This window comes from Mauremys reevesii, linkage group 9, assembly GCF_016161935.1.
Source record: "Mauremys reevesii isolate NIE-2019 linkage group 9, ASM1616193v1, whole genome shotgun sequence".
In the NCBI taxonomy this organism is placed as follows: Eukaryota; Metazoa; Chordata; order Testudines; family Geoemydidae; genus Mauremys; species Mauremys reevesii.
In genome coordinates, this window is record NC_052631.1 from 64,472,844 (window position 1) to 64,486,178 (window position 13,335).

At 45.3% G+C, this 13,335-nt stretch overlaps 1 protein-coding gene across 1 annotated transcript in view; it reads left to right on the plus strand.

The window, feature by feature from the left end:
* The window catches only part of GABRA3 (gamma-aminobutyric acid type A receptor subunit alpha3), a 115,489-nt gene that overhangs the window by 64,583 nt on the left and 37,571 nt on the right, over positions 1-13,335 (plus strand). The window contains exon 4 of the mRNA XM_039489942.1: positions 8,142-8,209. Coding sequence (XP_039345876.1) covers positions 8,142-8,209 — 68 coding nt within the window. The remainder of the gene's footprint in view (positions 1-8,141; positions 8,210-13,335) is intronic.

Here is a 13,335-nt window from a genome sequence, read left to right on the forward strand (position 1 = left end):
TGCAGACCGCACTACCCAGTGCCCTGACACACACAGATCCCCCCCACTGCCCAGCACCCCCCAATAGTCCCCCACTGTCCAGCACCCCAAAACACACAAACCTCCCCCACTGCCCAGCGCCCTCCACACCCTCATAGCCCAGCACCCCCCCACACACACCTCCCAGACACTCACTCCATCACACCCTGCCCTCTTCCCTGGCCGCACTCACTAGCCCTGCTGGGAGGTCTCTGGCTCCTAAGGGTGAGAGTGGCAAGGGGAGTTTCCAGACTCTCCATGTGCTGTGCCCGCCACAAGCGTGAGCTCCATGGCTCCCATTGGCCAGGAAAAGCGCCAATGGGAGCTGCTGGAGCTGCAAAGCGGGGCTTGCAGGCGCTGGCAGGATGCAGAGCCCCCCACCCTAAGAGCCAGAGGGACCTGCCAAGGAGCGAGGTGGGGAGTCCCGGCGGTGCTCACCTGGGGCGGCTCCCGTCCCGGGAAGCATCCGGCAGGCTGGTCCCTCTGGCTTCTAGGGTCATGGGTCGGGTCGGGTGGAAGGGAAGGGTTCTCTGCCCTCTCTTGGTGCCTGCAAGCCCCGCCCCCCAGCACATGGCGCTCCTGCCAGCGGGCGGGCGCCGGGAGCTGCCCCAGGAAACAGGAAGCAGCGGCGCCGCAGCTGCGGTCTGGATGGTCCCCGATATCGGGACAAAGGGCATCCCAAACGATGTAAGGTCAGGACGCGGGACAAGTCCCCTAAAATCAGGACTGTCCTGATAATATCGGGACGTCTGGTCACCTACAGGTTAATGACTCTGTCCTAGATACACAGACCCAGAATCAGCATAGACCCAGCATGCAGAGAGTGTGTTGCTCAGATGCTTGTTGTAGTTGCCTCATTCTCCCCTTTCCGCCATCCCTCCCCATTTGTTTATTACAGCCACCTGTTACATCTAGTCATTAGCTTCTCTAGGAAAGGGACTGTGTCGCTATTCTGTGTCTGTACAGCACCTAGTGCTACAAAGCCCAGATCCCTGACTGGAGCCTCTAGGTGCTACTGCAGTATCAATACTAGTGTGAATTAATAAATTGCACTGGTGGCTGGGAAGGTAGGCCATTGGTGGATTAGAGAATGTTAACATTTAACAAATAAAGTAGCCACTTGCAAACAGAATAGGGAAATCAGAGATGTGACATCTCAACATGCACCGTGTTCTATTTATTATTATTTATAGCCCCGAAGTCAAGGCCCAGGAGCACAAGATGATCCCTGTCCCAAGAGGCTTACAAACTACACATAGGACAATAGACAACAGCAAGTGATTATTGTTAGCAATGCATCACAGTGCACCATATGTCCTACACTGGGGAAAGGTGGGCTAAGGACTTGGCTCTCTTGAGTTCTATTCCCTGGTCAACTGCCAGCTTCCTAAGTGACCTTGTGCAAGTCTGTTTCTCTCTGTTTCCCTATCTGTAAAATGGGGATCATAACACTCACCTGCCTCCAAGGGGACTGCAAGGCTTCATTCATGAATGTGTGCAACCAGCTTTGAGAGGCTCGGCAGGAAGATGTTAGAGAAGAACCAAGTGTTAATTAATGTTCTGCGGCAGATTTGGTGAAAGCACTGAAGTGTCGGTGATCCAGCACTCAGCTATTAAATATTTGCTGGGATGTGTGGCGAGATGGCCAGATTTCCATGGGCGAATGATCTGGTCTGCAGACTAGGAAGGGGAGAATTAGCAAGGCTACTCTGCATTGTATTTTGGATTGTAATAGAAAAGGCTGCTCTTTGCTTTCTGCCCAGGTAAAAACACATGCAATGTGTTTCTGATATTTGCTTTTCCAATCTAAATATCTGTAGGATTCTGCTAGGGAGAGAATGTATCATTACCACAGAGCAGGGTGGATTTCATTTAAATCATGATTTAAATCATGACTTAAATCACTTGTCAGGAAGACCTGATTTAGTCATGGTTTTCTACATAAAAGTGCACTCTTGTTGGTTGTTGTAACGTTAATACATATTCTTCACAACTCAGAGATAGATGTAGGTTTCATTTTTAGAAGGTACACGCTATACATTTTTAAACAGTGATTTATTCTGAAAACTTTTCAGATCAGTTTTACAGCTATATCAGAAAAAGAATGATTGGTTATTTCATTTACCAAAGGTAATTGAAGCAGATATTTATGAAGTCATTGGGAAATGAACTATCTCCAGTTCAACAGGTTAATCATTAATATTTGGAGGATTTTCTTGCCATGCTGTCACCAGACATACATTTACATTGTTTTATTTAACTAAAACAACAACATTAAGTATTCTGGATTTTTTTTCTTCAACAACAAACATAATATTTTAACAAAAAAGCATATGTCCCTCGCTTCTCACATTTATCTCCAGACTTCATCTCCTTGTCCAGATCTATTCCTCCCCCAGCAATCTTCTATTCATTGAACTTTTTGAAACTTTGCACTTTTAGAGAGAGGTAAGGGATTGACTCTGTGTACATAAATTTGCAGAGGGACAATAGAGTTGAGGGCTGTTATTTCTCACCTCTCTATATTATTTATTTATTTAAAACATTTTTGCTGTTAACAAGCACATTACCTCTGGAGACACAAATCCACAGTTTGAGAACTGAAAAAACTAAGTATCTCTGATGGTATCTTCTAGACTGAGCACTGAGTCCCACTGGGTAGATAGCAAGATTAACCTAAATAATCTATACAGAAGCCTGTGGAACCCCATAAGATTGGGTCCCTAATCCATGAACTATTGTAACTCATTTACAAAAGTTTTCTTAAACATTACATGAATATATTGTCTCATACTATAGAATTAGAATTTATAATCCCTATTCCATGATGAGATATCTGAACTATAATGTATCTTAATTAAAACTATCTTTAGATAGGTTTTTAATAAAAAAGCATTTTATCAAAAACATCTGAATTTAAAAAAATCTATTTTTTATTTAAAAAAAAATCATTGATTTTTATCCACCCTGCCACAGAACCAGTGAACTCATACAGTGCTATAAGCAATGCATTGCAGAAGTCCTTGGGCTGCATAATATTGCTAGGATCATGAATGGCCTTAATCCCAAAGACTGTAGTTTGCTGTGATCTGCTAGTGCTTTTGTTAGTTACAACTTTCACAGCTCAACTGGAATTTGTATGTGGGCGTCAGCTATTTTTGTGTGGAAATCCCTCTAATTCAAAGGGAAGTCAGATTCTGCCTCTCCTATATGACCAGGGCTGTCCCCCAGGCACATGGGGGCAGGGTTTGTGGAAGCCAGCATGCCTGCAAGCCCAGCCACAAGGGGTCTCTCTGGGTGCTGTCACACAGAGGAGGCTTGGAGGATGAATGGCCCAGGAGAGGAGCAACAGTGAGGTTGGCAATTCTCTGATTCTGGGATCCTCTGTCTGGAGTCCCCTTATCCCCTATAGAACACTGTTTGCGCTGATCATAGAATCATGGAGCCATAGGGTTAGAAGGGACTGCAAGGGTCATCAAGTCCAACCCCCTGCCGAGATGCAAGATGTGTTGGTGTGGAGTGACTCCGTTGAATTCAGTAGCATTTACGTCAAGCAGAGTGGAATTTGTGCCCAAGTCTGTTGGAGTAGAAGGGTGTATCTGGCTTTTCTAGAAAACGCCAGGGGGTGGGGGGTGGGGAAGGCTCTCAGGGCCATGTCATGAGGGTGAATGGCCAAGATACAGAGTGGTAACTAAGGCCTTGGCTACACTTGCAAATTTGCAGCGCTGCAGCAGGGTGTGAAAACACACCCTCTCCAGCGCTGCAAATTGCGGCGCTGCAAAGCGCCAGTGTGGTCAAAGCCCCAGCGCTGGGAGCGCGGCTCCCAGCGCTGTCCATTATTCCCCACAGGGAGGTGGAGTACGGACAGCGCTGGGAGAGCTCTCTCTCAGCGCTGGCGCTTTGACTACACTTAGCGCTTCAAAGCGCGGCAGCGCTTTGAAGTGCAAGTGTAGCCAAAGCCTTAGTCTAGATGTAGAGGATCTACAGGATAAATTGGCTTCTGTGGCTCAGGGGGCACGGTGGATGAAGCAAGCTGCTGCCCCTGAGCTCTGTGTGGGCGGTAAGATGTGCCCTATTGTGATCTTTAGACAAAGGTGGAAACATGGGTGGTGGAAGGTGCAGTCATCATGCTCTTGTCAAAGGTAATGTGATGCTGGCCTGTAACAGACAAAAAGACTGGAAGAGGATTTGGCCAGAATATGCAAGGTGCATTCCTGAGAGAGAGGTTGAATGACAATGGTGTCCCTTTGCATAATGACCCCAGCTGCAACAACAGCCCCTTGGGGCTACAGGCAACTGGGTCTAGTTTAGAGGTAGCCTTGGTAACTGGTCTGGTCCCCATTCAGTCCCAGGAACAGGGGGACACAAAGGTGGCAATATTTACCGCCACCTTTGTCCCCTCCCCTCCTCAACTGCACCAAGCAAGTTTTGGCTACAGCTTGAGGCCATTGCCCAGTGTTTTTCCTGGAGCCATTTGACCTGTGGTTTCCAGAACACCCCTGTGACTATGACTGTTTTAATTAAATGGACACTTGGATGGATGGTGACTGCTGGACAGTCTGATGGCTGACACTGGCTTTCTCAATTATGATTCACTGTGCAGTCTTTGACATGATGCAGTTACTGACTGTCCAATACATTGTCACATTGCAATTGCAGCTGTCTATGTATTATATTAAGAAGTATCATTTATGCAAGGAGACAGGAAAGAATAAGTACATACTAGACCAGGGAAAACCCATTGCCCTTGGGAGCTGATATTACCAAATGGTCTCATCCACTTGGATCCAACAGCCTCTGTCCCAGTACATCATGTGCATGGCTTTGTTTTTCACTGCACTGTGAGGTCCTGTCATGTGACAGTCCTTACTTGTGCTCTCTCTATCAGAGAGCGTGAATGAGTTATCAGCAGGGTAGGGAGGTGAGCTGTTCTGTCTGTCCTCCTCTTAGTAACCTGGCAAGCTTGTTACTGGATGTGCACTTTCATCCTAGGTTTGCAGGTCTCAATGGATAAGCACATGTCAAATGGATGAGGAAAATCCTGGGCCGTATTCTCCTGATGCAGGGTATGTCTAAATCCCACCAAATTCAGTGAGATTTGCTATATCCTGCAGGAGCAAAGGGACCGTAGAGTCTAGGGACTGGACAGTTTACAATAGGCTGCATTCATTGGGACCCTGGATCAGGTCAGATCCATCCAAGTTTGTTTTGTTTGTTTTTTCCCTCACAACTTCCTAGGCCCAGCCACTCTTCTTCAGCTATTTCTGTTACAGAGGCCTCATTGCTAAGTTTGGTATGGAGACAGTGGGAGTTTCAGCTATGCTGAAACTAACTTTACTAGGAAGGCTCTGCAAAAAATACACCTATTTTTTAATTAAACCCATGTGTGCTGTCATCTTCCTTTGGATTGTGCCTAACACAAGCTTAGAAATAAAGCCACCAAGATCACTCAAAAGCGTGTACCAAAGTTCTCTCTACCCCCACACAAGCCTGCTATCATCTGTTCATCAATTCCTTTGCCAGTTCTCCAACACTTGAGTCCTGCAGGTCACTTTGTGAAATACAGATCCTCTCGCTGACCCACCTTCCCTTGCAACATCTCAACCCCTTTCTGTCTGAGCCTCAAAATATTTCATTCTGCAGACCACAAGGACCATGGCTGAACCTGGATCTCAGCATGGTGATTAGTGCTGTAAATTATGGATGTCAGGAATGCTGAAAGGGAAGAGGGAGAAAAAGCAGTGCATGTTAAAGAAAAGAACCTTAAAACATTAGAACGTTGTTCTCTGCTATGTGTCTCATTTTGGGTCCTGCTTGGAAGGACATGGAGAGATACTCCGAGCCTCTAAGTATTACAAAAGTGACTTGCTTTGCTTAGAAAAATGCCTAATTGACTACTGTGTACTTCAGAAAGTGTACTGCACATATATTTCTCTTTAACCTTCTTTTACAGCATCAAGACAAGATCAAGGGTTACATATATAGCACAACAATATCAGCCACAGGCTGCCTTGGAAGCTCTCCAATCATAATAACTAAAGACACGTATACTATATTTTAGCCATTAAGGAGAAAACCCTGCCAGAATGCATTATCTTACTTTAGTTGCAAAACTTCAAACTGCAGAATGAAGCCTCATAATGCTGCAAAATACATCGAAACGTGACAAAATATCCCTCTGAGAACAGAGGAATTTCCATAACTGAATTGATCAAAGGGCCATCTTCTACTCCAGGATCACATCTACAACAGTGGCCAATGCTAGGTACTTAGATGAAGCCAGGAATCTCTCTTGGTGGCTTCAAATGGACAATTCCATCAGGAGGTACCATTCTGGCCATCTAGTCTCATTCGAAGAAGTGAGAGCACAATGTCTAGTCCTAAATTGATTAACATCTGTTAATGGAAGTCTTCCATTCTAGGGGCCAGATCTGGCCACATTTCTGTGAGATACCTAGTGAGTAGAGCACTGAACTAGGACCTAGGAAGCCTGGCTCTGATACTGACATGCTGGGTGACCTTGGGCAAGTCATAGCTTCATTCTGTGCCTTGGTTTCCCCATCTATAAAATGAGAATAATTATACTGACCACCTTTGTAAAGCGCTTGGAGATCTACTGATGAAAAGTGCTGTATAAGAGCTAGCTACTATTATTATTATTCACATTGAACAGTACTTAACTATGACCTGGTGTCGCGGTGCGTGACTCACCACTGCGGCGCGTCCTGCTGGTCATCTCAGGGAATTGGCATTTCTAGCCTCCAGAGCACCCTCTGCAGGCCGGTGTCCTGCTGACGCTGGCCCCCATGTCCCTCCCAGGACCTGGTGCCCCTTGTCTTTGGGGTGCTGCCCCCTGGCAATACCCCCACAGTCTCAGGGTCTTCCCACACAGGGGAACCCCCAACACTCTATCCTCATCTTGCCTCAGTCATGGGCTACTGCCAGTCACCGCTCACTGGGGCAGACTGCAGTGTAAAAGCCACTCATCATAGGCAAGGGGGGTTTGGACCTGCTGCCTCTGCCTACCCGTGCGCTGCCCTCTGCAACCCCAGTACCTAATTGGCCTTCCACTAGGCTGCAGCCTGCGGGGTTTCCATGCTGGAGCTCCCCAGCTCGCTTGGCCCTGCTCCACTCCAGGTACCTTCTCTCAGCTCCCTGGAGCCAGGTCCCTCCCTCTCAAAGCTAGAGAGAGTCTGGGCCCTCATTAAGCCAACTTGGCCTGATTGGTGCGTGGCCCCCAGCTGAGGCTGCTTTCCCCAATCAGCCCCGCTTTTCCTTCCCTGCCATAGCCCTCTCACCGGGCTGTTTTAAGCCTTTTAAGGCAGGAGCGGTTGACCACCCCACTACGCCTGGCTTCAAGCACTTTAGCACATGCTTAACTTTAAACACATGCTTTACTCCCATTGAAGACAATGGGACTTAAGCAAGTGCTTCAAGATAAGCACGTCCTAAAGCGCTTTCCTGAGTTGAGGCCTCCCAATGATTTTGGGCTATTCCTGGAATAAGACGTTACTTGGCATCAATACAGGTAGTAGAGTCTGGCAGCTAGGAGATTATAGCAAACGGGTCAATACTAGCTTTTTGAGAGCTATCATTCTTCGTGAAAGAGACAAGTAGGAAAACAGCAAATGTGATGAGAGTAAAAGGCAATCCAAATATTGATTCTTGCACATTCAAAGAAACCCAAAACTTTAACAAAACCAGGGTTTCTTAAAACAGGGGAAAAATTCAATGGCCTACTTATCAGGCTGGCAAATACAAAGGGATTTTGGATTAGAATTTCACAACATCAGGGTTTACCTCTATATTTAAGATGGATAGAACCATAGAAAATTGTGCATTGTGTGACTGTGTACATTATGTAAATATGCACTGTCTGAATGTACTAGGATAGATCCATCCTTGGTGTAACTCTGTGGAAGTCAATGGAGCTGTCCCAGAGTGAATTTGCCCCATTATGAATTATAAAATTGGCCATTGTTCACAACATGATGGTGATGACAATTCAACACTACAGCAGGGAGGCATCTGGTATGAAAAAACAAAACACAATGAAATGCTAAAATCTTTTCTATGCAAATGAAAATACTTCTCTAATTACTTTTCTCTCTTGTTTTTCTCAGACAGCGTAACTGAAGTCAAGACAGACATTTATGTGACGAGTTTTGGCCCTGTCTCAGACACAGACATGGTAGGTGCTGTAGGTCACAGAGGTCTGACGCTGGGACTCTGGGAGTGTGCATTGTACTTCTTGTCCCAGGTTAATTGGACAAAAGTATGAACTACAGAAACAGTGTGGCAAGAAATCTATGCAGGTTACCAGCAAAATTTTAGCAAAGTTTCTAATACGGTCTCCGACAGTATTCTTGCAAGCAAGTTAAAGAAGTATGAGCTGGATGAATGGACTATAAGGTGGATAGAAAGCTGGCTAGATCGTTGGGCTCAACGGGTAGTGATCAAAGGCTAGTTGGCAGTCAGTTTCAAGTGGAGTGCCCCAAGGGTCGATCCTGGGGCCGGTTTTGTTCAATATCTTCATTAATGATTGGAGGATGGCATGGACTGCACTCTCAGCAAGTTTGCAGATGACACTAAACAGGGAGGAGTGGTAGATACGCTGGGGGGTAGGGATAGGATACAGAGGGACCTAGACAAATTGGAGGATTGGGCCAAAAGAAATATGATGAGGTTCAACAAGGACAAGTGCAGAGTCCTGCACTTAGGATGGAAGAATCCCATTCACTGTTACAGACTAGGGACCGAATGGCTAGGAAGCAGTTCTGCAGAAAAGGACCTAGGGGTTACAGTGGATGAGAAGCTGGATATGAGTCAATAGTGTGCCCTTGTTGCCAAGAAGGCTAACGGCATTTTGGGCTGTATAAGTAGGGGCATTGCCAGCAGATCGAGGGACGTGATCATTCCCCTCTATTTGACACTGGTGAGGCCTCATCTGGAGTACTGTGTCCAGTTTTGGGCCCCACACTACAAGAAGGATGAGGAGAAATTGGAAAGAGTCCAGCAGAGGGCAACAAAAATGATTAGGGGACTGGAGCACATGACTTATGAGGAGAGGCTGATGGAACTGGGATTGTTTAGTCTGCAGAAGAGAAGAATGAGGGAGGATTTGATAGCTGCTTTCAACTACCTGAAAGGGGGTTCCAAAGAGGATGGATCTAGACTTTTCTCAGTGGTACCAGATGACAGAATAAGGAATAATGGTCTCAAGTTGCAGTGGGGGAGGTTTAGGTTGGATATTGGGAAAAACTTTTTCACTAGGAGGGTGGTGAAGCACTGGAATGGGTTACCTTAGGAGAACATAAGAACATAAGAACGGCCGTACCGGGTCAGACCAAAGGTCCATCTAGCCCAGTATCCTATCTACCGACAGTGGCCAATGCCAGGTGCCCCAGCGGGAGTGAACCTAACAGGCAATGATCAAGTGATCTCTCTCCTGACATCCATCTCCATCCTCTGATGAACAGAGGCTAGGGACACAATTCTTACCCATCCTGGCTAATAGCCATTTATGGACTTAACCTCCATGAATTTATCCAGTTCCCTTTTAAATGCTGTTATAGTCCTAGCCTTCACAACCTCCTCAGGTAAGGAGTTCCACAAGTTGACTGTGCGCTGCGTGAAGAAGAACTTCCTTTTATTTAAACCTGCTGCCTATTAAATTCATTTGGTGACCCCTAGTTCTTGTATTATGGGAATAAGTAAATAACTTTTCCTTATCCACTTTCTCCACATCACTCATGATTTTATATACCTCTATCATATCCCTCCTTAGTCTCCTCTTTTCCAAGCTGAAGAGTCCTAGCCTCTTTAATCTATCCTCATATGGGACCCTCTCCAAACCCCTAATCATTTTAGTTGCCCTTTTCTGAACCTTTTCTAGTGCCAGTATATCTTTTTTGAGACGAGGAGACCACACCTGTACGCAGTATTCGAAATGTGGGCGTACCATCGATTTATATAAGGGCAATAATATATTCTCAAATATATACTCATCTTGAGTAGCCTCTTTCTTCATAACCAGCCCCTCTTTTTTCCGTGTGACTACTCATGGAGTAAGTTACTTGGTAAGAGTGTCAGATTCTGACCCTATGTAAGTGGGGTGGATCATCCCCTTTCCTTCACCAAACTGCTCTAAGTGCCTGAGACAAATATACAGGGTAAGAGAGACAGAGAAAACAAGTGAACTGACTGGCATATTCTGATATGTTTAAGGAAAATTATTAATGAAAAGGCCTGAGGACTGAATCTAGGTTTGTATTCCCTCAACAGTTTGTCTTCTAATTAAAACAGAACTGTGGAGCATAATTAATAGTGAGCTTTCTCAAAAGCATTTCTTGCAGCTTGTATTGCACAAAAAGAGGATTTGGTAGTTTGTGTTTATTTTTAAATTACATGCTGGCATCATTAGTGGGGACTGACACCCTGGTGTGTGCCTCATCTCCGAGTGTCATTTCGTCTTGGATTTCCCCACGCTGCTGGATGCTCACTTTGGCTTGAAGGGTCTCCCTAGCAGGGGGCCAAGAATTGAATCCAAGCAGGCTTGGGCAGGATCAGTGTCCTAAAACAACCTTCCTCCAAACCTCTGGACCCTAGAGGATTTCATTCTCCGTGTTCATTCAGCCACGGACATATCTCCTGCCGCTCTACCAGCGGGCCCCCCCACAGACTATTAGCACTGGTGATCAGAGGATTAGAGGAGAATTAAATCTCTGAATTTCATTTTGATGCCTCCCCCCATCAGAGGAGTTTGTCTTGCTTTGGAAGGACCACTCCTGGCAGGGTTAAAAGTTAAGTTAATGTCACTCTAGCTGAGAGTATTAATCTCATCTGAGTTCTCTCTATCCATCTTGTTCTCTTACACACCGCAGCAAAGACCAATAATATATTCAGCAATCCCAGCCCTTAGGGAGTATCTGATAATTACTTCCAAGGTGGAGCATATTTGATTAAGGGAGCATGGATAATGAACTGTGAAGAAGAAATATGAGGTATTGAAAAGAGGAAACTAGTCTCCGCTGTGTGATTTGACAAAATGAATTTAAAATTAGAAAGACAGTTAAAGAATAATAAATTTTCTCTCCCCTTGCATGCTTTAGTTCCATAGATTTTGCCCATGCATAGCAGATGTGCTACTGCATGCAGTTCTGGTGCTGAGCAGTTGAGCTGAGCTGAGCAGAGCAGAAATGGGTGCTCAAGAGAGAACCGCACAGGGAAAGGAGGATGAACTTGCACCTTTCTCAGGATTGTTTTCCTATCTTAGATAGAAAAGCGAGGAAGTTACTCCTTCCACATTGGCATCTGTCTGATGATCCAGCCCTTGTGCGTACCACAGCCATCATTATCTGCGATTGAAAGTCTGCCTTGTGCATCCAGATTCAGACAGATTATAATGATGATGAGGGACCTGGGAGGTGAGGCAAATAATGTTTGCTGTTGAGAGCAGAGAGCAGCTGATTACTAACTACAGAGGAGTGTTGTCTGCTTCTGTCTGACGTGTGGGGGCGCGGGAACTCCAGCCTCACGAGCTATTCAACATGAAAAGCATTGGCTGATAAGGTCCACACTAATGTCAGATATTGGGTATTCCAGCTGTCCCTCAGCTTGTTAACTGGGACAAAGATGAGACTCTGGAGAGGGGCCCTGCAGAAGAGAAGAACCTGAGCCCTGTTTCTGTGGTTCTCTGGCATGGATTTTAGTCACAGCCCTGGATGGAGAAGAATGTGACCTACAATTCTTGGTTCACCTGGAATGGTGTGTAGGTGCAGGCACTGGGAGGAGGTGAATCTGAACTGGGGATCTGCACTCACATGGGAAGAACACTGGGGGCCAGAGGAAAGAGACCCTGGCCATGGTTTCTTTTCTTCTGAGGATTAGACTCTTAGTACAGAAGGAGGAGCTGAGTTTGTGTTCTCTGTGGTGTAGTTTGGAAATTGTTCATCAGAGTGAAGGTCCTGAACTAGATTTCTCTTCTCCCTCTGATAAGGACTCTCCTGACACGGCAAGGAGCAGAGGGCTTTGTTTCACTGCACTTGTTGCTGGGCCTCTTGTCCCCACGCTGCCAAAGAATCATTCAGGGGGCCTTGGAGAGAGATAGCTGCACGCTCTGTTAAAGATGGTTGTTTACAGACTCCCAAAGGGACCATGGTCAAACTACAAACTACGGGTTTAAATGTACAGGGGATTTCAGAGAGGAGAAATCATGGGAACAAATGCCCCCAGCTTGGCACACTCTTCTGTTCCTGTTTGTTTAGCTTGGATTGCGTGCCTCATACAGCAGGGCAGAATTTGATGCTAGGTATTTATACCTTGTGGTCAGCAGCATCTGGACAAAGATGTCATGTGTCAGAGTTCTGTTTGATTCAACATAAGAAAAAAATGAAGGCATAGACCCACAGCTGTAGTAGATCCACATCATTCCATTGATTGTAATGGAATAATATCAGTTTTAGAGCTGGACAAATAACAGATTTTTCAGTTTGTTGGCAATTTAAAAAAGTCAGGAAAATTAAATGATTAAAAGTCATTTTAAACTGAAAAAATTTGAAAGTTGCATTTTGCAAATGTCAAAATGAAACATTTTGTTTTTTTCGGAATGTTTTTCTGCAAATGAAAAAATTGGCAAAACCGACATGAATTCATGAAACATTTTGGTATCACCGAATCTGAATTTTTCAATGAAAAAAGTGTGTGACAAATTTCACTCAGCTCTAATCAATTTACTTCAGCTGAAGACCTGAGCCCAAGCCTCTAAGGGGTCAAATTCAGCCTTAGTGTAACCCCACTGGTTTCAAAAAGGGTTACACCGAGATTATTTTGGCCCCATGTGCCCTATCCTAATTCTAATTTTATCCAAGTTTAAACATATCTGCTGCATTTCTGGGTTTCTCATTCTTGGGAAAGTTCATTTCTGTTCTCCCAGTGAATAAAATTGATTTCTATATTATTAATTCAGTGCTAATGGCATGCCTGCAGGATCCCTGAGTCCTGACCTTTCATATGTGGGAACCGTTACACACATCACTGAAATGCAGCCACCTCTGGGGTGAAAAGTGGTAGCTGTTTGATGGTGCTTGGCAGCACTGCACAACAATTTAGGACTGAATGTGACTTAGAGTATTGTCCTGATGTTTCAAACATGGTTGCATAAAGTTAGGCATCTGAATCCATATTTAAGCACATGAGTTGAAATCATTAGGATCTGCCTGTGATGTCAGTTGTATCCTCTGCTTCCTATTATCCTGAAACTGCTGTGCGATGTTGCTGATACAGAATGGCTGAGCAGTGCCACCCTAGGGGTGGCTG